We start from the raw sequence: 23,722 nt of genomic DNA, 5'->3' as shown, positions 1-23,722 counted from the left end.
GGGTTTAATATTTTTCCTAGAACTTTTTTTTTTTTTTTTTTTTTTTTTTTTTTTTTTTTTTTTTTTTTAAAAAAAAAAAAAAAAAAAAAAAAAAAAAAAAGTAAGACAGTGGCTGCAAGAAGAATTAAGGGGATTGACCTCTGTGCGTCAACATACTTCAGAGGGTTACATACAACATGGGAAAACCTACTCAGTAAACACTCACATAAAGTTTATAGAATGTGGCCTGAAAAAATCTCAGAGGCGGATAAGAAAAGAATGGGAGTGGTTTATTTCAATTCCTGCCTTCTATTTCTGTCCATTAATTACGTCAGGAAAACCACTGAATGAACCAGAGCTATTCATTTTGTTTCCTATTGCCATTAGGCATGGTAAAAACCCCAGGCATAACAGCTTCCAAATGTCTAACTGCAGGAATCTGGACATCCAATATCTTCTCCAGAGTATTTCAGGATCATGATATTGTTGGACACACACCATGTTTTGGGACATTGGGACACTGGAGACCTCAGGGTAAGGACAGGGTGTATCATAGTGTATCTTCTCATTATTCTAAAATCTGTAATTGAAACTAAGCACCAGAAAAAAAGAATTCCTCGTAATCACTGTGAAAATTTCTCATTCAACAAGTAACTTGTTCATGGCCCTGAGGGGCCAAGGAAATTTCAATATTAAATAATAAAAGAAACTGGGGAAAACTTCAGCCTTTCCAATTCAGAGCTCTGCGCTCCCACATCAAGGATACAGCTGAAGCTCTGTGTAAGATATCATTTATGTTTCCATGTAATACTCCAGGGCTGCGTGCTTTGACAGCTTGGGCTCTTGACTGACTGCAGAGGAATCTCAGTTGGCCTCTGCTCTTCATCTGATCCTGTTCCGTGCTGCTTAACACCATCACGCTCTGTTGGTCCTTTAGAGCTGTACCAGAACCTGACTCTGGGATGGGAGGGGTACTACAGGAACCTGCAGCACCGCAGTGTGTTAAACAGTCCAAGCACAGCCATCATTCTATAAAGCAATGCCTCTAATGCATCATCCTCCTTACCTCCCCCATGCTCTGCCTTCAGTCAGGGAGAATCCCATATGGGAAAAGTGATGGAGAGGAAATATCTTTGAAGCAGCAATTAAGAGGCCTTACAAGAGCTTCTGGTTCTCCTATAGATTTATAAAAATCAAACATCTAAGAAAAGCAGCTCTTTCGGCAGAGCACAGAGATGGGAATCGGGAGCTTTACGCTTATTCCCAGGTCTGCCCCAGACTTCTGGTTGACCATGGGCAGCCCCTGCGTCTGCCTGTGTCCTAAATGAACAGGCTGAAGCATGGATACCCACCATCAGCCTCAAGCTCTCCAGATGCAAAGCTTGACACGAGAGCAACGCTGTCTGTGGGTGAGGGATTATTCTCATCTGCTCTTTTCAGGGGCTAGATTCACACCTCCTGGAGGTGTGACTCCACCGAAATGCTGTCCCTAAGAATAGTGCTCATTGCGCCACAGTTACACAAGTCCAGATCTGGCAGATGAGCTGTTGCTTTGGGGGTGTTTTCAGAAGCCCGCCTGTGACGTCCGACCACAGGCAAACGCTCAGCAGATGGCTCCTACCTTTGTTCACTGAGCAAACGAATTATGTCCTCACCATAAAAGACACTGCTGCTTTTGTGGCCAGATTACAGGGACTAAAGGGTGGCATGTGGAAAAGGCATGGTATGGCAGGGTAGTGACCATTTGAGTATTCCACTGGCCCAGTGACATGCTAGTTTCTAGTAGCTGGACAACCTGGCTCAAAGCAAGTCCTAGCAAAACCTTGGCCGTCCCACCAGGAGGTGTTGTGCCATGACACATGGCAATTTCACAGGTACCTGGACAGCCCAAGGTACAGACCAATGAAGCTGCTGAGAAGCAGAAATGGCTTTCCTAGGTGCTTTGATAAATCCTTGCAAGGAGGTGGCAGGAGAACAATTCAGTGGCACTTCATTTAACTGCAGCAAGCAATCTGAAAACACCCAGCTGCCATGTGCACATGGCTGTGACTGTGCTCAAGAGCATGTTTAATAAACTCGTGTAACAGGGCAAGCGGTGCCATGAAGGCTTGCTTTGTCTTCATAGGTAATACAGAAAAGCCAGGCTAGATCAGTTTTAAGCCTACCAAGATCCCTGTCTTATGCCTGACGGTGGGCAGCAGCCCCAACTCAATAGAAGGTCGAGAAAGGCCAACAAGATGCTGATGGGGTTCATCTGGTCCTTGTAAAGATTTCATCCTGACTCCCAGAAGTAAAAGACTGGCCGAACACCAGAAATAAAAGGATCTACATCCAACCCACAGTCCTCTTTTTTATTTATTTTTTTCCTTCTTTCTTCTTTTTTTCTTTTTAACAGTTTTGGGAACTTCTTACATATGTAACTCCTTGACCTCCTCCTGGCAGCAATAATAAAGTGAGTTCCAGGATCCCAACACATGTTGGGTTTTCCAGGAAAATCTCTAGGAAAATGTGGTCACTGGCTGTGTTTTCCTGCACTGTTCTTTGTGCCTGGACTCATCCCATTACAGAGCTGTTAATGCATGTAACATTACTGTGGTGAGTACCCTCATCATGGTGGTACAGAGGAGGACATGGAGGCAGATGGAAGTGGTGAGGCTTGATGACCTCATGCCATCGCTCACAGACAGGCCAATGAACAGGACTCTAAAGGTGTTATTTCTTCTTTGACGATATTGCTCTCTCCTCCAGCTCAACTCAGTACCTGAAGCTGCTGCCAGACGAGGAGGAGAAGGAAGAGGAGGGCAGAACACTGCAGAGTGGTGCAGAGGAGGCAAACCCTACGCCACTGTACCCTGCTTTTTAAGGTCTGACACAACCAGGGTCCCAACCAGTATGGCAGGAGTTTGGTCTCCATGAAGTTTATGTTAAGATGAAGAGGAGGACTCCATCCAAAGACAGTCTATAGACTTCACTGCAGCTCACGTCTGGCACAGCTCAGCTTTTCTGTGCCTGTCAGGGTCCCAATATGCCGTAATGGTCTTGATCTTACTTGGAGCTTCCAACCACAACCCCTGTCCCGGGCTCAGGAGCTCCACCTAAGCCCAGCCCTGGGCTTTCAGTCCTTGCCTGAGCTACGTTTTAGGAGTATCACTCTCCAGCCTAACGTTCACCCTAGTCTCCCAGATGGGCCTATCCACCCCTTCCTCCTGGATGGACCTTGGACCTATGGAGCAAGTTTTGTCTTCAGTCCTGTCTCCTGCTGCTCCTGACTGGGTTCCCAAGATGGACTCTAGACCTGGTTCATCATCTCACCTTGTCTGAGATGGGCCCCATTACTAACCCAGCTCTGGATGCTACCTGACTGTGCCTCAACTGGTATGTGGATGAATGCAGCTAACACCTTCCTAAATGCAGAACTGTTGCCCCCGTCCTGACCACACTGACAAGGTCCTTGAAGATAGCCCACCAGGCATACTTTTCAGATCAAAGCATGCAAGTGGAGGAGGTGGAGCAGAGTTTGAGCCTAGTACCAGAGTTCCTTGCTCTCTGATTAAATTTCAAAGAGATAAGAACCCAGCTGTGATCCAGCCCAGGGCAATGTGTATTCACCCTATACATCCCTCCTGTTTCACTAGAGAATTTGTCAGGTGACTAGGGAGAACAAAAGCAAGTCCAAGCAGCCCCCTTTCTTGTGGTCCTGCAGAATAGATGCTGGTTTGACCCCAGATCCTGGTCCAAGATTAAATTTGTCATTGACTCATGGGCCCTGCATTTCCTCTCCTATTGTCTGAAAGCCAATTTCAAAGTTGTTTTCACAGCCCTTTGTGACCTCCCAGGGCAGCTGTGCTAAATTCCAATGTGAAAGCGAAGAAATTAAAGAGAATTGGGATCTGAGCACACATTAAAAGTCTTTAGAAGAGGTTTTCTTCTCCAGAGTGTTGATAGACAAAGAGCCCACTGTGGTGGATCCACACCGGGCAATCTCCTCTGCAGTTGTGGTGGGGACAGTGCAGGCAGACTGGGGACAATGCAGACAGATTGAATCACCTCAGATAAGAACCTTGATTAAAGCCCTTCAATCTTGCTGGTCCACATCTGGTACCTGGATTTTCACTTTATTTCAGTCTTTACATAGGCTAATCTCTTACTGAAGTCAGGAAGAATCTCCCTGTCTGCAGTGTGAATAAACTCAGGATTAGGACTTGGACTTTTCATTTTTATAGACCTATATTGAGTCCATTTTTGTGCTGCATTAAGTGCCTTTGCATGCCACTCATTCACGCTTGGTTTCTGAGTCATTCCTAACTAATTTTGTGAGCTGGTGGGTAGCACATACCTTCACACTAAGCCCTTCCAGTTAACTGCATAGCACTTTGTTTTAAAGTTTGTCTTATTCTTCTAAGCTACTGTGTTCTTGCTGTGCAGGATAAGGCCAAGGATGTCTGGGGCTGCACCAGTCTAAGCACTCTCATTTCAGCTTCAGCCTTCACACTAAACCCTGATAAACCCTGATCTACCCAAGCACTGCCACAGCCACTGCTTGGAGCTGCTACCCTTAACTGCAGGCACCTCTGGTTATTTAATCACAGCAAAAATCATCAGAGGACACATAAGGGGCTTCTTCAGATAAGAGACACTTCCCTTGTCCCCCTCTCCATCTCTACTGCCTCTGTCCATGCAGATGAAGGAGACCACTCCAACCTTCCATGATGTATTTCATGTGCCCATGGGGTGCATTCAGTTTTTCTGACACTGTTCCTCTGCCTCACCACGAACCCTCTGCATTAAGGGGACTTCTGCCACGTCAGCTCTTCTCCCTTTCTCCTCATCCTAGCCCATCAGTCCAGCCTCCCACACTGTCCAACTGTCCTGCCCAGTGGTGCTCAGCTAAAGAGGCCGCATGGCTGGAGCAGTGTGGCAGGGACACAATCCAGCTTGGCCTCTCACATATTTTCTCTGGGAGGCAATTTGCCCTCCAAAGTCTCCTGCAACTCCGAGCGCGATGGATCTGGACGTGCCCTTGCACGCATTGGCAGACTCTGCTTTCCAAGGTGCAGCATCAGGTTCCTGCAAAGCTGGTTTGAGTGTATTCGTGAGCCTTGCCTCATACCAGGAGGGCCAGCTTTCAGCAGCTGCCAGAGCTGATGTCAGACTCCACACACAATAGAGTTTTCAAGTTTTTCTCAACAACTCTCTCCTCCCTCCACAGATATCCTGTAGACTTTGCACCGGGAAGGGACGATAACCACCAACTATTCAAGGACAACACACCCACCCACCTCCGACTGTAGGTTCTCACTTCCCTGTTCTCACTGAGACTAAACAAGGACAAAGCATCTCTGTACCTTTGATCTATGCCTACATAATGGAAACTCTCTTTTTAGTGAAAGGGTCAAACCTTCACACCAGCTGCGACATACAGCCTGGCTGCAGCAGTAAGGCAATACACAACGCCTCTGCTGGCATTTCCCTTTCTTTTCCTTCCCGGCCTTTCTCACTGCCTCACCCTAAAGAAACATTTACTGCCTCACCTAGCTTTGATACAAGAACCTGTTCTATAGGTTTTATGGCTAACATGGTCTTAAGTTAACAAGAAAAGTAAATCTCACTTCTGTGCTTTCACTGTCTAAAATATTTTCTAAGCCCTGTTATATTGCAGGGTTTCCTTCCAGCTTCTACCCAGTGTCCCTTTTATCTGGCTGGAATAGCTATTGGTGCAACCTTCTTTGTGCCTTGAGAGGAGACAGGACTCCTGTGCAGGAGGACAAGGACTAATGGTCCTCATTGTGGGACCAAGAGCTGCAGGATACCTCTTCTCCTCCTGGCTCTGCAAAGAAGACTCAAATCACCACGTGGCTGCCCATGTGTGCTGATTCTCATGCCCCAAAGAGCTAAGCACCACAATGAAGTCCAATGCTTCTGTCATTTGCTTGTACACAGGTCAAATTAAATACATGAGGGTGGGAAGTCATCCTGAGGGAGGATTGTGGCTGAGGGAGACAGAAGTAACTCTGTCTAGAACATTTCAACACACTGAGAGACAACTGTTGTCCCTGAACATCCCAGGCCAGGCTCTGGTGTTTGAACAGTCTTCGTTCCCCTGGACTCCATCCTGATGCTTAGCAGGCAGACAAATCTGAACATGAGGAAGGGGCCCAGATTTGATTCTTGTGGTGGACTACAGGATTGGAAAAGATAACTTTCAGGGCACCGTGCGCATGTTGATGGGAGGGTACTAGGAGACTAACTCCCTTTTTGGGTGTCTCCAGGTGTACTGAGCAATCTATAGCACGGGATCTGAAGTAACCTATAGGCAAGGTTAGTCAATTTCATACACCATGGTAACGTGGGTTTAGTAAGTTGGACTTTTTCCAGGACTTACTGAAAATAAGCAGCCCTGGATTGATATGCAGCCCTGTACAGTTAAGGCAGTGCTTGCATCACCACTTAGAGTCATTTAATACCTCACCACTCACTCACCAACTCAAGGCTTGGCTCTTTCTGAAGAGTTTTTTAGATTTCCCAAGCCTCAGTCTACTGCAGAAGTCGTGAGCCACAGCTGACTAAAATGAGGGGTAGGATCACTGAAGTTTACTGCCAAGTTTTAGCAGATTATATTGAGCTGGCTTTTTGGCTGCCTCCACTTTCATACCTGATCAATAGACTCTTACTGAAACCCTCCAGAGGTCTCACAGTCCTCTCCTTAATTTTGGTTGCTTAGAAAGCCTTCGGCGTACAAGCAATCAGCTGGGAAGCAGTGACATGCAAAGTCAATCTTATAAATGGCTTTTCACAGAAAGAGGCTCAGTATCCAAATTGTTACTTGTTCTCCCTACCCTGACATCATTGTACATCTCCCTCCTGCTTTCCTGCCCTACTGCTGCACACAGTCTACATTGCAATCGTTAAATGGAAGATCACAAATCCATACGTAGTGGCAATACCCACCCCAGTACTCTACTGGCAGGTTCTGTGCAAATAAAATGCACTTTTCCAGTCTCAAATCACCAGGCTTGATAAGGCATTCATGCTGCATAGTTCTTTACCTGCATTAACTGCAACACATTTCATGTTCAGGACCTGTGCAGCAGCTCTGTGCCTAGGAAGTCTCTAATCTCTGTTGTTTAGCTCATGGGTGAAAGATGACCACTGAGAAGCATCCACTTCATGTTGCCAATGGGTCGGCTACATTAAGATCTTTAGCAAAAGTGTTGGCAGGCAAGTCAGACTTTTTATCTGACAAGAAATTAAAATGTTCCAAATGTTGACTTTTTCCAGTTCTTACTGAGAAAATACTTGTAATATTGCTAAACCAAAATATGATTCAAAGGAGCTCCTGAGTAAAACTGAAGGATGAAAATTTCACCACTGGAATTCAGACATGCAGAGGACAAAAACTGACAAAATTCATTTCAATATCATTTGGCAGTGGCAAATGCTGTGAAAGACTGGAGTTTCAGGATTGCCCAAAGGAGGAGATGACCCTGCAGCCAAGCAGTACAGACCTAGCAACTGAGCTGGCCCTCCTCTGCACACAGCGTCAGCAAATGGTCCACAAGCTTTGGAAATCAAGTTGCCCGCGGGGCTGCCTGGAAATGTAGCCTGGCAGACCTGGGTCACAGCCAGCCCGTGTCATGGTGTTCCTCGGAGTCACAGATTTCGTGGCACAACATGAACTAAATAGGCTGTTAAGGAGCTGGAAATAAAGCTGGCAGGAAGCCACAAAGGCCAGATTGAAAACTTTCCTGCCAGAAAGGATTTCACTGCAAGAGCTGAGGAACTGACACACTTCCTTTCATGTTTTACTTTAAATGGGGACACGTTTCCAACAGAAAAGTCCCCCCCACCACCGTGGTTCCGTTACTGAAAGGCCTTGGAGCCTGGTTCTGCAAATGCTTTTGACTCACAAATTATTTTCTGGAAGTGTGTACAGTCACTGCACTGCACTCTTCCAGCACTAGATCTGCTTCCACTGCCCATTTGCAGGGTTGACTCCGAAGGCAGAGCTCCTTTTGGCTGACTCAGCGATGAGCCACCTCTGATGGTTCATCTGGCCCGTGCTTGCCGTGTTTGCAGACTCGTAGCTAGCGTGTAGTCATGTCACCCCCTTGAAACAACACTCAGGACATGAAGCAGATGCAGCTACATCTGCCACTGCATCTGCATGAAACAACATACGCTGGTTACTTACAGCATATTCGAACTGCAGATTAAAATCCCGGTTGTTTGCTTGAAGTTGTCTCTCTTCCTCTGTAAAGAAGGGGAAACACATCAGACACACTTGAAGGTAAACATAGTCAATACAGTCATGAGTGAAAGTCTCTCTTCCTCTGTAAAGAAGGGGAAACAAATCAGACACACTTGAAGGTAAACAGTCATGAGTGAAGCACCAGAAAAAGCAAGCAGAGCTTCCAAAAGGTACTGTCACCAGGAATCTGTGCTCTGTTTAACCACCCCTAGACAGGGAACCGAAGAGGCTGGTGACACCTTTAGAGCAGCGCTGTGGACTGGTACCATAGGACCCTCACACCATACTCTGAGGCTCCTCAGCCCACATCCCACTGTGATGCCAGCACTGGTTTTACAGGTTGTTCACCTTCTCCTGGATAAGAATTATCACTCAACTAGTGGTCCTCTCTACTCATGCCCTGCTCCATCTCTTCCCCCTGAAGTCTTTGGGGCTGTTGCCATCAGTTTGCTATTAGTGACCTTCCTCCAGGACAAGAACATCCCCTAGCATGGTCCCACAGATGGAACATCACCACCATGGCTATCATGAAATCAAAAATTATTGGAAGGGATTTCAAAAGTCATCATATCGATCCTCTATGTCAAGATAGGGTCACACTCCCAATAAATGTCCTAGAAAGCTCCAGTGATGGCTGTTCTTCAAACTGCCTATTCCAGGACTGCAGTATCCTTCACCTGGAGGAGATTTTTCCCCACTATCTGACATTAAACTCATAACTTCAATTTAAACAAATTGTATCTTCTCCTGTGACGGTCAACAGTGCTCTTCTGTTCCCCCAGTTCCTTGTTCTACTTGCCAAGGACTCAGGGCACAGACAAGTTCATTATGTATTAAACGCTGTTATGCCTTATTGTAATCTTCTCTTCCCAAGGGTAAGCAACTCCAGTTTCTTCAGTCACTTCTTATGGGTCAGTCTGCCAGAATTAGCATCACTCTTGCTGCTTTCCAGTGGGCTTCCAGCTAGTTCACCTCATTCTGGATATGCAGAGCCAAAATGGGCCATGGCTTGAAACTAAGACCTTAAAAAAGCTGACTAGAGCACAGGGGAACACTCCACCTATCTTGTAGACAATGCATATTTGACATGGGAATTCACCTACAAGTAATTTAAAATATATCCTTATGCACTACCAGCACACAGATGACGGTGTTCCAGAATATGATCCATTTTGGCAGATCCTTTCTGGCAGAGTTGATGCCTCATCTGGCAATGCAAATCTTTCATTTGTCCTTGCTGAAATGCATCCAATTTTTTTTCAGTGCATTTCTTCAACTAATCAATTCTAATCCTATCTTTGAACGTGTTTGTAGCTCCTGCCAGCATGGCACCATTCTTAGATTTAATAAATGTGTTCTTTATTCTGCCAGCCAAGATGTAGAAGAAAATATTGGATACCAGACTCAGGATACATCTCCCATGAGTCTCTCAAATTTCATAATCAGTCATTGATAACTATTGTCAGGTGTTGGGTTTTTTTTCTGAAATGTCTGGCACCCACTGTATGATGATTTTATCTTGAGCATGTAACTCCAGTTTACTTGTAAAATGCCACCAATGTCAGTCAAGATACATAACAGCTACCCAAGGCTTTTTCACTAGCCCTCCAGCTACCACTAACACAGAATTAATTTTGGTTTGATGCAGTTTTTCAGGACTGCTGGCTGTTAATCATCTCTTCCCCACACAGACACTTCCCCCATCACAGACCACTTTGATGTGGTTTGTTGGATTGTTTCAACCTTTACCCAAGCAGTGAAGCAAATATATCTATAATCTCCCAGATTTTCTTTTCCCCTGTGTCAAGACAGATGCTATGCTTGCTCTTTTTCCAGTCTTCTGAAATTTGCCTCTCTGTGCACTAGAAACTCTCAAAGGCAGCATTGCTCCAGGCCATGCTCTGCTTTACCTAGCCAACCCATTCTCTCTCTGTTCCAGCCCAAAATCTCCTTCCTTCTCCTCTGTTTCTAGCAACTATTATGTTAGAGTCTAAAGAAAAAACAACAAACATAACAACAAACCCAGATTTCTTAGCATTATTTGCTAAGGTTTTTTTTTGCTGAGTAGCAGACATAAACCATCTTTGGTCTCCCTCTTACGAGAAGGGTTACAGAACCCCAGAGATCCTAACTCTTACGGAACATCTTTTATTGCCCTTTAGGTCCTCAATAGCTTTTTCTCACTTTGAGCCTTTGCCACACAGTTTGTGCTGGATAAAACAACCTGTTTTACACACTCCAGAGGCATCCTTCCTCTGCCTGAAGTGAATGAGGAAATGATTTTGCCATTTCACTCACTCTTTTGTGCTTTTTCCTAAAAGATGATAACTTATATCTGTGCCCTTAGTATAAATTATTCAAGGAAAGAACAGCTCTGTTTAATTCTCCCTCCACCACAGATTTCCTTCCCATGACATCTCACTTACTAGTTCTTCATATTTACTGAAGATTTCCTTCTTGAAGTCCATTTTAAAGACTTTGCTATTGTCACTTTTTCCTAAGTGTCATACCATCATTTCCTAATCATTCCTGTTTACACTCCCTCCTGCTTTCACAGGACCAGCCAGCTCCTCCCTGTTGGAGGGAATCAGTCTGGAACAGCCTCCTCTCTAGCTCCAAAAAAATACCCACCTCTGCACCAAAACACTGTTCCAGATGAACAAGTCCCTTATGGTCCCCTCCAACTCTGCCCCTGCATAGTTAGAATGCCTCTTTTACCACCATGTCCTGACAGTCAGAAAACTTTTTCTTTCTATTTTTTTTTCCCAAAGACAGTCCTTGGTTTGTCCAGATGAACAAGTCCCTTATGGTCCCCTCCAACTCTGCCCCTGCATAGTTAGAACGCCTCTTTTACCACCATGCCCTGACAGTCAGAAAACTTTTTCTATTTATTTTTTTTTTCCCAAAGACAGTCCTTCTTGGTTTTCTGTGCCTGTGTTCTTTGCCCTTGTAGCATTACTCAGAAATCTGCAATTTGTTCATCTCTTTCTTCACACTGGATCTCAAAGCACATGAACATAGAAGGAAAACATCTCTTCCCTTGCCACCTATGTTATCCTTCCAGAATAAGGATATTATTCTTTTCTATTAATATTCCAGCCTCGTGAGTTATCCCAGCACGTGTCTATTATATCTATTAAATAATGTGTTAAGACATCTAGTTCTTCCTGTTTATCCACTCTTGCATTAGCGTCTAAGCTATTCAGTGCTTTTAACTGTTATCCTTTCTCTCTTCCCTCCAATAACTCTGTAAATAACACAGCATCCCTAATTTTTAAGCCCTTTTTCAGATCACTCTTTTTTTTGGTCTCTGTCTGTGGACTGTTTTCATCAAGAACTCTAATTACTGATGCAACTGTGTTAGCAGGTAAATGTGCTTTTCCCTTTCATATCTAGCTGTGTCAGACATTTCCAAATGAGCTCCCATCTGCCCCGACTGGGTGATTCAGAACAACCACAGAGGCTTCATTCAAGACCCTCAAAGTGCTTAATCCTTCACTGCTTTCCTCAGACACATTTTTCTCATCTTTCACAATGGGGAGAACAATGTCCAGAGAGATCAGAGTAACTAGTCTGCTGTCCCATAGGAAAACAGAAGCAGAGCACAAGAGGTCCAGGCTTGCAAAGATTCAACTATTGTGTTATGTGCCCCTTCAGGAATTTTCCTGAGAGCAACCAGTGTTATCAAAGCAGACGAGAGATAAAGCTGTTTGTTAAAAGCAGAACTTCCCAACACTCGCACATTTCCTCCCATACAGTAAGTGCTGCTCCGGTCCCCTCCCCTGGGGCTCCAAGTCTGGTCCTGGAATAAATGCCACAGAAAAGATAAATGGCTTTAATGTAAATAGGAATAGGTGACAAAGCCTGAAACCCTACCAGGCTACAGAAACGTGTTTGTAGATCCCGTGCTGGTCCTGGGAAGAGGAACTGGCAGGCTGGCTGCACGCACCAGGGGCTTACGTGGAGCAGCACAAGCCAAAGACCTGCAGCAACCCTGAAATGAATGTCTGAGCTCTCACAGACTTTGTCTGTCCTGCTCACAGCAGAGGATGAGATTGCCCATGCTGCTCACCGCCAGCAGGCCTGCCCAGCTGCCTCGCCAGAAGGAGTGATGGAAATGCAGGATGGACAGAGAGGCACGTAGACATCCAGAACTGCTAATCTGGGCTGCAGCCCTCTGGGTATCCCCTCCCTTGCCAGGACACAAGACACAGGATACACAGCAGAGCCTCAGGGGGACACGTCAGCTTCCAAGAGGCTCTATATACCTCAATGACTTTCTGGTTTTTGTAGGCAGGGCAGCCCTTGAGGGGACAGAGACAGAGAGCTGAGTGCTGCTGCTGGTAGCAGCTGGAGGTGCTGTGAGCTCCTTTGCTCTTCCCAGGGGTGGCTGGAGGACTAAGGAGCAGTCCCCCTTTCTCAGCCTGACCCCAGGGTCTGTGCAGCCAGGGATGAGGCACTTGACACATGCATTTGAATTCTAGGATCTCTCCTAAATGCTCCAAAAATGAAACCATGTGTGCACCTGCTTCAGCAAGGAAAGGAGCCTGGCTTCTCATCACAGTGAGAGATACAGTTTCCAAAAGGAATGTCTTTTATGTGAGACACAGAAATAGCTGAAAACAGCTTAGGGACAGCACAGGAACATGAAGCAGTGGGATATAAAACAGCAAATGAAGCTCACTCAAGGCATTGCTCTCCTGTCGCTGACCATGTGGTGCCCAAGGACAGGCGTTCGAGGACAACTCATTTCTGAAGGCCAGCTAAGAACCTGGTTCAAAGCTGAATGGAAGATCTCTGTCCTGCTGTAGCCATCCATCCCTCTCAGAGCTAGTATCCCCGAAGGCCAAAATACGAGGCTAATTTCTAGAGGCAAGATTTTCATTTTTCTTCCTGGATAACAGCCAATACCTTTGGCTAAAGCAAGAACAACCACAACTAATTGCAAAGGGTGCCTCATCCTACAACACCAGCAAGCAGAACTTTCTCTCCCCTGGCTACACAAAAAGAGAACCACCACTGACCACATGCACAGGGCAATGGTGCCTCAGTGGTTTTATTTTTACCAACAGAGGAGAGTGAGGTCCAACTGCTGTGTCTACTAAACCAGCGGTTCTCAACTATGACAAGCCAGACAACTCTTACTTGTTTCTGGAACTGTTTGGACAGAAATGAATCCTCTTGGATAACCACAATAAACAAAAAGTTAGGTCAAGTCAAGCATTACCCCAGCTATGCCTGGAAACCACAGCTCAGGGTATTTTGGCTGTAGATCCAAGTACGCATGTCTTATCATGCCCTGTTGATTCTCAAAACATTGAGGAAAAAGGGGAGGGAAACCTGAAGGAAGAGCTATCAGATGCGAAGTTTTTTATTTCTTAAAACTTTTTTATATCTCTCAGAAACTGAAACTTTCTGCTTCTGCAAACTGAGGTCAAAAACCACTGGAAAGAAGGAATGGGATTTGTGCTCCAAGTTATCATTTCACTGCCACTGAAAACTATTTTAAATTATTCATCAGTGGAAACTCAGCGTACATAAATATGGCTGAGTGCCCAGTCCTTGGTCTAACCACTGAGACCAAGTCACTGGGAAAGTGGCTGTTTTCTCAGGCAGACAGATTTAGGAGCTAAACCACAGAATAACATCTGTGTGTAATAAAATTAAACCCATGCCAAAAATCAGCTATAAATGTAGCTGGCCAGCCTACCAGCCTTCTCCATTTAGGACTGCTGCACGGAAAAGTCCTGCAAAAGGTTAGATTCAAGATCTGGTCAGACAGCCTGGAAATTTGTTTCTGGTTTGTGCTATGGAGCATGTGCCAAGAGCAATGCTTTCAACAGGCTGCTGGAAAAGTTTTGTAGGTATTAGGTCTTGTGGCTCCAAGAAACAGGAGGTTAAGATCTGCCTGGCTTTGCCAAGTCATACACAAACTAGGGCCTGATACCTCATGCATGAAACAAACACAGCCCAATTTGGGGAGTGTCGGCGTAACTAAGCCTGACAACAGAGCAGAGACAACATAAACTCTGTAAAAATAGTGATCTCTACTCCACCCTTTAAACAAGTGACCTCAAGAGCATGAACGCTGCCCAAGACCAGCTACAAAGAGTGGCCTCCAGGAGCTGAGCTCCTCTCCCCAGCTTCACTTGCAGCATGTCTCTTAGCAAAGCTTTTAACTTTACCAAGTTGTGAAAGCTGTAACATGGTTATTCTGCTCCCAAGGGCACGTATCTGACCTCCCTGAGACTGTAGTTCAGGTCTGCCCTGCAAAAGGCTGCAAGCAATCTCAGGAGATCTCCAACAGTCGCAGCACATATTTTGTTTCAACTCTCACAATCTGCCTCCTTCTTCTGCCTCCCACCTCCCTCCTACCTTTACTGACTCTGCTTTTGGGCACCTCATCATCATTGTGAGACCTGGCTTGGGTATCACCTCTCAGCCACAGCACAAGTGCCACCCAGCATACAGCACCTGGGTGATCACCCATCTCTTCACAGCCAGAGGAACCCTAGCCCTTATTTCTGGTTTTTGCTGGACTCTTACTCTGTCTGCATAAGTAACTGAAGACGTTATGGAGCGCTGGTACCTCTATCCTCCCTCCCAAAAACAGATTTACAGTCTCTACTGAAAGGCAACTTCATGGGAATTGGCAAGTCATTCTGTACTGTATTAGGCAACTAAAATCACTGCTTCTAGGAAGGTTATTATACAAGCTATTAGCCAAAAATCTCCTTTCACCTTAATGCAACAGTTGCTTCTTTCTGCAATCATGAGAGGTGAACGAAGCACGCAACAAGTTTCTCAGTTTGCAGGGTCTGTACCAGGGCAGAGTCACCAGCGTCGGGTCAAAGAGGGCAGGATTATCTATATTTTATAGCAGCAACCTCATAGGATTTCACATTCATAATACAGCAGTGCCTTACAGAGTTCAGAGCTGCGCCCAGCCAACTCTACCCAAAACCAAAGCCAGGGATCCCCACCCGACGAGCTCGGCGTTCAATAGGGATCAGAGGACAGGAGGGTGGAGGGAAGAGCCATACGGCAGGTCTGAAGCTCACGCTGGTTAAATATCCATATTTCACTCTAGGGACACAGACAAAAGCCCAGCCCTCATCACCTGAGTGTCAGCCTAGTGCTGTAACCTGCCAGCTGCTCGGCAGCACGAAACCCAAGCCCATCCCTGCCCTGAACCCCAGCCAGGAACCGTCAGGGTGCAGTGAGCGTGGCTGGGGCTGGAGGAGCGGTGAGAACCTGGTGGGATGGGAATGGGGAAGGGGAAGGTCACAGCCAAGCCCTGCTCGGAGTAGGAACATGCCCAGCTCCCCTGGCAAATAAATGTGGTTTTTTATTATTGCCTCAACGGAGGGGCCCTCCAGGGCTCCCGTGTTACCAAGCTGCACGTGTAGATGCCTCTTCCTCTAAGGAGCCTCTCTGGCTGCTGTGGCTGGAGAGGATTTATGCTGGCAATCACATGCATTTTCATCTCTGAAATGGGCTATCTTGTATTAAGTGAGAGACATTTAATTAAAAAAATAAAAAAGAAACTGTGGCAAGACCATTCGGATACACCACCGTAAATGGATCTAGCCCTATTCCCTCTTGCCTGTTCCTCCATTATTAAATAAAAATCTTCTTTATCACGTCTTTTTGCCCCAAAAGACCAAGAGTCCTCCTTTCTACTGAAGAAATAAAATGCAAGAAATGTTGAGAGAGATTGGGTTTTTATCTTAAAGAATTAAGTTTTAATTGGAATAAATTATGTAGGGTTATAATGTTAATGCTGTTTGCCAAGCTTTACTTAGCATGAGTCGCTACATTTGCTGAAGCCTTTAAGCTGCAATAGATTTAATTTTCTTAGTAATTTTCCTAGTGTTGTGTTTAGTCTTTTAGTATGAGGAAAACGTCAATAACGGACTGATGTTTTGGTGGTGCTTTTCCCAAGTCAGGAGGCAACAACCCTCAACAGAGACTGCACATCAGCAAGGTAAGAGCAGTCAGCAGCCTGGACATGGCAAAAGACTCCAATAAGGAGTTGGAAGACCAAAAATCATGGGGGTCACTCTCTATGAAGGTCCCTGGTGTGAGCAGTGGCAGACTGGGGTGGTGTGTGTGCAACTGCTTGGATGGTGTGGGAATGCTCGGGCAGCTGCTTCTCCTTTAACAAGAAATAGACTTTTGTGCTCGTGGATTGTGTCTGCTGTGCCTGGTGGTGAGCTCAGCCTCCTGCTAGTGCTAAACAAACACTACAGGGCAACTGGAATTTGCCAACACAGGTAAAACACTTCATACCTCCCCAGACCAGGTGTTAATACAAAACAAATTTTGTCTCGTTCTAATAGAGTGCCTAACAGAGTAGGAGATGCACTGACAGATCTCCATTTTCACACATTGAATGTAAAGTCTGAAATCAAAAATCTTGAGGGTGAGCTGGAATTATTTCTGCCACAGATACAGTAAATTTTTAATATAAGGATAAAGTTCATTACTGAATCCTGCCCTTTTGTAATGGCAGTATCACAAGGAGAGAGAAAAAATAAGAGGTCTCCAAAAGGATGCCTCCGCTTTGCCCAGCATGTACTACAGCCTTGGTCTAACATCACTCTTGGGACACAGGCCCAGAAGAAATGCTAGATAACCTTAAGACAGAAAATATTCCCTTTTAGGTCATTCTGGGAATAGAGGCTGCCTCGTCTCTCCCTTTCCCCATCTCCTGCAATAATACCAGTTCTAGTTTTCCTTCGTTTCCTCCTCCCGGCAATGTCTCACTCACCTGCCTTGGCTCTGGGCAAGGGGTGGGGACCCATCATGCCTCAGAAGTGCCTTGCAACAGATGATTTCTCAAGAAGCATCCACCTCTTTTCGTTTTTGTTTTCAGTCTGCTTTAGAATGAAAGTAGGCATTTTCCAAATATGTTGGCAGTGGAAATTCTATCTCCACTTCATTTTTGGAGAACTTTAATTTTGAAAAATTTTCATTTTTTTCAAATTTGGCTGAGAATTTTATATCACTTTCTATGCTGGTTTTTGTAGCAGTAGTTCACAGTATTTCGACCAATATCAGAAAGCCAAATAAAGCAGCTGAAATAATAATTTGTTTTTATTTTCAAACCTAGTCTGACAGTGACTGGCTGGCACTTACAATTTCCTTTACTAGAAAACAGTGTCTCCTAGATGTGCTGGTAATGCCACAGCTTGACACGATTGCACATGTTGTTAATAACAGCGATATGCAGTGATAGGAAGTGATGTAAAAATCATAAAAATAAATACAGCTCTGAAACAAACTTTGAAAAGTTTCTCAATTCACAGTTATTTCCCTCATGGGAAATTATGTAAAAATAAATACATTTTTCATACTCAATGTCTGTTGTGGTGAGACATTTCCTATCAGATCTGAATGGGAGTCCCTGAAGGCAGCCAAGCTCTGTGTCTGTAAGGCCAGTCTTGGGCTGCCTTCTCCATAGGGAGCTGCTACCCCTGCCAAGCTCTGCCTGAAGCTTGGCTGCTCCAAAAACAGCTGCCCTGGAGAGCAGGCCATCCCTAGCAGCAAGAAGGAAAACCTAATGGAGCTTTCCAAAAGCCCTGGCTCAATTTATATCCTTCCTCTTCCTCTCGCAGTGCCCTTAGGCTGGTCTTATGGAGACGAAGCTGCAGCAACAACTGTTCTTGCCATTGACTGGAAGCCCACACCCTGGGGTAAGGTTATTGTGTAGATGAGTCCTCCCTGTTCCCTATTTCTGTTCATTTCATAGGTGGTACTTAACTATCCCCATCCTCAAGGTATGAAGATCCAGTGCTGAGTTAAGCTGCCATGGGATCACACCAGTGGCCAGAGGTGTTCCACATTTGCCATTGCCAAGGCACAATCTTTGTTTCTTCCCACACGCTCCATAAGCCTCCTCCTTCCTCTTTGTTTAATTCGTGTCCGTTGTAGGTTAAAGCTCAGTGTGAAAGGTCTCAGGCATCTTTTCCACAGAAACATTACTGCTACTTAGATAAGAGATGTCCTTCCCCACTTTGGCTTCACTTTAGCTACACTAAAGTTCAGTTGTTTAGGAACTGGTTTCCTGCAACAGTTTTTGTATGTCTGACATGACACCACATATTACTGCTCAGCAGAGCTGAGTTTTAGGTAGATTCCTGGTTCCTTGTACATAAACTTGAACATAAAACTGCAAAGACCTGATTCTTATCTCCAAGAACCATGTAACTTGTCTAGGTAAATTATACCTATCCTGAAAAAACTCTCCTCATTTTGCCTGCATCTCAGTTCATGTGAAAAAGCTATGTCTTACTAGGGAGAAACTGCAGAATATTACTGTTTCCCATGGGAGTGATCCCAATCCCTGTTTCAGCAGCTGGTGCCTGAGGTAATCCTTTCCCTCCCATGAAAGTCATATCACAGGCATGGCTCTTCAGTGAGGTTAGCTGTCATTCAGCTTTGTTTCTGGAATGGAAATTTGGTCTTTCCACGAGCAGTACCGTCCCTTGGAGATAAGTACATGGGATGTTCCCCGCATGCAGGCTGTGCCTGCTGTCAGGCAGTGCAGTCCCAAGGACTTCTACAAATACAAAAGGCTTATAAAACTGTAAAGCTGTTGGATCAAAATAGCACTTCAACCCTGGCATTTACACCAGCGAAATGTTTGCAAGGAGCAATCATAGCCCTTCCAGCTTTTGGGCTGCAACGCAAAAGAATTAAAAATAACAGGGGAGGGAAAAAAATGCTCTTTTAGCTTCCTGTTATGAAAACTCCTCATTCCCTGATCACCCCAGCTTCCCTTATCCTTCTCTGAACTTCCTCCAGTTTGAATTCATTGGTTTTGAACTGGTGATCAAAAGCGCATAAAACGTTATAATAAATTATCTTTCCCTATAAAGTATGGTTTTTATATCTAGGAAGATCTGAGTTTCTTAGACACTTGGTTGAAGGGGAAGATGAACACTTCTCTGCTGAAGCCCAGACACAAGGCCAGGCAAACCACAAATTTTTCCTATTATAGTAACATAATCTTTTTGACAATCAGAACAGCTACTTCTTTACAAGTGGGGATGCCCTGGGCAGATGGTGGCTCACAGACAAGCCTGTGCTCCCTCCTCTCCAAAACCAAGACTGAGAAAGAGATTTCGGGTTGGCAGAGACCATTCCCTGGCAGCAATCACAACCCCTTCTCCTGGGACTATCAGAGCAGCAAATGGATGCCCCTGTCTTAACACCAGGGCTCACGGTCTGCCCTGCACCAGGAAGGGGAAACAGCAGCACAATTGCAAAAATAAACCCTTGGGAAAAAAGCTATGCAGTCTCTTCTAAGCTCAGGGAGGTTGGGAAAAAAAAAAAACAATTTCATGTCAAAATATAAGTAGGGCACTAATCTCTGCATTCCTCAAATACAGGGAGGAACACCCTGGAAAGGAAAGGCTAGAGACTTGCTCTCTTCATGGTGCCTCCGGACATGGATTCCTGACCAGACATCACACACTGGGCATGGAGGTGAAGCGATATAACAGGAGACTCAGGTCAGTGGCTCCTGCTCCAAAGCCCTGCTACTGATGAAGGTGCACCCTAAGAGGCTGCAGGAAGCTGACTGACTTTGAGGGTATGCTAGTAGCCCTCCAGCTGGACTTCTTCAGGGGTTCCTGCTGCAAAGTCCAGTGAGGATCATGCTGCGGAGGTTGGCTGCTCCCTACTTCTGCACCCGTTTATTTGAGTGCCACGTGGAGTTCACAGGGAGGGAATTATGTAGGCTCCTGTTTCTCCTCCAGCATTAATGTTCCCCTCAGCAGCTTCTGGGGTGCTCTCAGGGTCTTTTCTTCCTTCCTTTCATTGAAGGGAATATCTGGACATTGCCACTAACATGTTTCATGATCAGAAGTCTGCATCAGACCTTCACGCTGTCTTGCTTCTGGTATGTTTTATAAACTGCTTGAGAGAAGGCACTGTGCATTGCTCCTTTGCCTGCTCCACCAAGAGATCCCTTTAGAAAGGATGCCAAAAACCCAACTTCCCCAAGCCAGTCATGTGCCATGACAGAGCACAAACTTTGCAGCCTGTTCTCTTTCAGACGTCCCCCCGTTCACTGGCACACAGGTGGCCACAGCACTCCCCCAAAGTAGCAGAAAATGCAGGAAAAGTACAAGACCACGTGCCATCCCCCGCCTGCCCTGCAGGTGTAGGACATGCCCCAAGCATGCTCTCAAGGGCTCGCACGTGTGCTGTAGTAACATTCCTCAGGTTGTCACCCGTGACAATGGCATCACCAGCCCGCACTCACCTTTCAATTTCTTCTTGCCAAATTTTAATCCGAATAGAGACATCCCCAAGCTTTATTTTAGTCCAACTCCATGGAACTTCTGCAAGAGAAAAGAGAAAGCAATTCACGATGGGGGTTTCTGGTTCCACAGCACAACATGATGCAGCACATACATGTAATTCTGGGTCCATAAAATGGGAGAACTGAACTCCTAAGCACTGTCACCAACAGCTACAGTTTATCATGTAGTGTGTTTTAAAATGCAAAACCAGCTCAGTTTTGCAAGTTGCACTGCATCTGTGTGAGCTACCTTACCTGGGATGTTTTGATCTGTTCATCTCCCGACATGGCACAAGGAAGAGGCCAGGGGAGGAGAGACAGAAAAGGACGTTCCTACTACCTTGGCCCTATATGAAAAGGAAAAATGCACTTGCAGGGCTTGTACTTAAGTCACAGAGGAACTGTGTGACTACCCAGAGCAAGACCAGCCTCCCCGAAGAGGGGGAAGCCGCGGGAAACACTGGTTTCCTGAACATCTGCCTGCGCTCAACATGTGCTGGCTCACACTGTCATCCATCTGCTGGTCACCCTCCATGTTTGGGGTGGACTAGCCTGTACGGCTCCGAGTAAAATTTCCTCCCCACTGGCCACAAACTTCTCAGCCCAGAAGCCTAAAGCCAGGCACCAGGAATGCATTTAAGTCACTGAATGTATCCTGATACGCAGAGGAATTGAGCTTTAAGTAAAGACACATCAAAACCTGTCTCCTATGAAACTTTCAGTGTTCCAAGCATCAGAGAGTTTATTTAAAGTACTTATTGGTGATGTTGGTGCTGACAGCCTGTGAAGATCCGTGAGCATGGGAAAGGCCAGCACTGTCTGGCATGCCTGGCTGACGGGGAGCCTGAACCAGCTGCTTAACTGGCCAGTGAAGCCATGCTGAGACGTTTGAGGGAATCATAATCTACCTAGAACAAGTTTCCTAGGTTACAAAAGGGAGCTTTTGCCCTTTACTCTATGCTATCTGTGCAGAGCAAGGGTGTCTAAGGAGACAAGTGTAGCAAATACAAGGTATTTTGGAAAACAAGCAAATAAGAATACAGCCTATGCCTGTGCCCAAATGCAAGCTTGATGCAACGTCACTGAACCATGCCCACCACAAGCCTGGGCCTCAAGTCTTCTCAGAAAATGAAGGAACAGCCTACAATCATTGCATAGGACAAGCACTTCTGTGCAGATCTCTATTCCAGATGCTAAAGCAAAGCTATATTTAGCAGCTGCAATTCAATGAGCCTGAGATAAGGCAAAGAGCAGCAGGTAAGCTCCGGCCAGCCAGCCAAGTGCTGCATACCCTGAGCACAGAGCAGCCCAGGCATGGCGCTCCCCACCCTCACCGCCGCGTCCAGGGACCCCTCTGTGCCCACTCTGCTTGGCAGAAAACCTTTTTGTGTTCACTCAAACAGATCCAATTGGTTCAATTCACCAAGACAAACGCTTTGGCAACACCTCTCCCCAAAATTTCCATTGTCTGTGGAGCTAAACCACTTCAAGTTGCAGTGTTCAATCTCACAACCTAAAGGTTTCCCAACCCTGCTGACCAGCCCAGCTTTCCATCCCTACCTGACCTCAGCCTATCATTTGCAACATATTTCTTCCATGTTTTAGAATTGTTATTATGTCTTACAACACCCTCCTGACTCGGACTGGGAGCTCCCCGTAAGGTGGTGGGAGGACCAAGCCATGCTGCCCACGCAGCCGGAGGTGAAGACCTCAGATTTCCTAGAGCTCCAGGAGCCACAGATCAGAGAATCACTGTCCTCCAGCAGCACAAGGATGCAAGAGGCTGGCTGGCTGCAATCATCATATGGCTATGCTGCTGAACTCTGGATTCTGCTGTATTTGCCAAACGTTTTAGAAAAACTACCCGCAGCTACCAAACCTCTCCCAGCTGCATACTCAGTTGACAAGGCATGTAATTTCAGCAGAGGGGGAAAAAAGGATGTTTATATTTGTGGGGGAACAGAGAAGAGAGGGTGGTTATAAGTCTTCTTTCAGCAGTAATGACATGAAACAAACAATAGAGTTAAGATCCGCGTCTCACAAACAAAAACCTGAAACTTCCTTCAGCTCTGACACACGGCTTTTGTTAATTACTGTGATTCTTTAATCACTGGTTTCTGGCGTGACTGCAGTATGACAACAAGACTGCAACAATACACTATTTTGGCGTGGAGGACATCTTTAATTCCTTCAGATTGCATTCATTGAACATCCTCACTCAGCAAGTGAAGCTGAAATTTAAGCTACAATCACCACCAGCACAAATAGCCTGAGAGGCTCACCATTCCTATAAAACCTTGTCCCTTAGGGCAGACAGGGGTGATAACTTCACCATGCCCATCTGTACCAATTACCTCTCTGGTACGTCATTCCCATCACACAGACTTGGCAGAGCTGCTTACTTGGTTAAAGCCCAGGATCCTTCCCAAGCTGACCTGACCCTTTATGCAAAACTCAGTTCCTGGGTTGCCCAAACCACAGTGTCTGTTTGAGAGTGTGTCAGTATTCAATGGGCACACACACGATGGCATTAAGGGCTTGACACACCCCTATTGCACTGAGGTGTACCCTTTATTTTCATAATATTGCAAATATATCCCTTTGCTGCCTTTCTTACTGACTCACACATATAATCCCCACACTCCTTTGCCTAGCAAGCCACTCTCACGCTGGCTACAGCTTCTGTGGGTGCCTGTCTGCTCACACCCCAACCTGTGCCAGTACCTTCATACTTCCAGGAGTCTGCTTTCAGTCTGATCGTTCACTGGCTGCAAGTGCGAAAACAAGCCTAAGCAGACCATGGTGGAGTTGTCCCTTTTGGTGGTGCTCCAAGTCCTGCTCCCGTTTGTATTAGTTATCACAACTTCTACAGACAGATGCAGTCCCTTGGCTGAACCTTAGCTCTGCCTGCCTTCCAGTCCCATGTCTTTTTCTTGTGGTATTTTGGGTTCTCTATCCTACCTGCAGGGTACAACATCTTTGCACCTGTGTCTATCAACAGTCTCCCTCAAGATATTTTTTTCCCCCAGATTCCATTGGTAATCAAAATGCATGCCCCTGTTTCCTGTTCAGTTTTCTTGACTCTTTTTTTTTTTTTTTTTTTTTTTTTTTTCGATCCTTCAAAAAAAAAAAAAAAAAAAAAAAAAAAAAAAAAAAAAAGTTCTAGGAAAAATATTAAACCC

The 23,722-nt window shown here is 45.6% G+C and overlaps 1 protein-coding gene across 3 annotated transcripts in view; it reads right to left on the bottom strand.

Moving 5' to 3' along the window:
* LOC106894070 (phospholipid-transporting ATPase FetA-like) overlaps positions 1-23,722 on the bottom strand; it is a 96,622-nt gene that overhangs the window by 55,332 nt on the left and 17,568 nt on the right. For all 3 annotated transcript variants that reach the window (XM_014952534.1, XM_014952533.1, XM_014952535.1), the window contains 2 exons: positions 20,502-20,580; positions 8,171-8,229 (listed from right to left, as the gene is read on the bottom strand). In XM_014952534.1, the coding sequence (XP_014808020.1) occupies positions 8,171-8,229; positions 20,502-20,544 (102 nt within the window). In that variant the 5' untranslated portion in view covers positions 20,545-20,580. The remainder of the gene's footprint in view (positions 1-8,170; positions 8,230-20,501; positions 20,581-23,722) is intronic.

This window comes from Calidris pugnax, unplaced genomic scaffold, assembly GCF_001431845.1.
Source record: "Calidris pugnax isolate Ruff unplaced genomic scaffold, ASM143184v1 scaffold220, whole genome shotgun sequence".
Classification (NCBI taxonomy): domain Eukaryota; kingdom Metazoa; phylum Chordata; class Aves; order Charadriiformes; family Scolopacidae; genus Calidris; species Calidris pugnax.
This window is presented reverse-complemented; position numbering and strand designations above follow the sequence as displayed.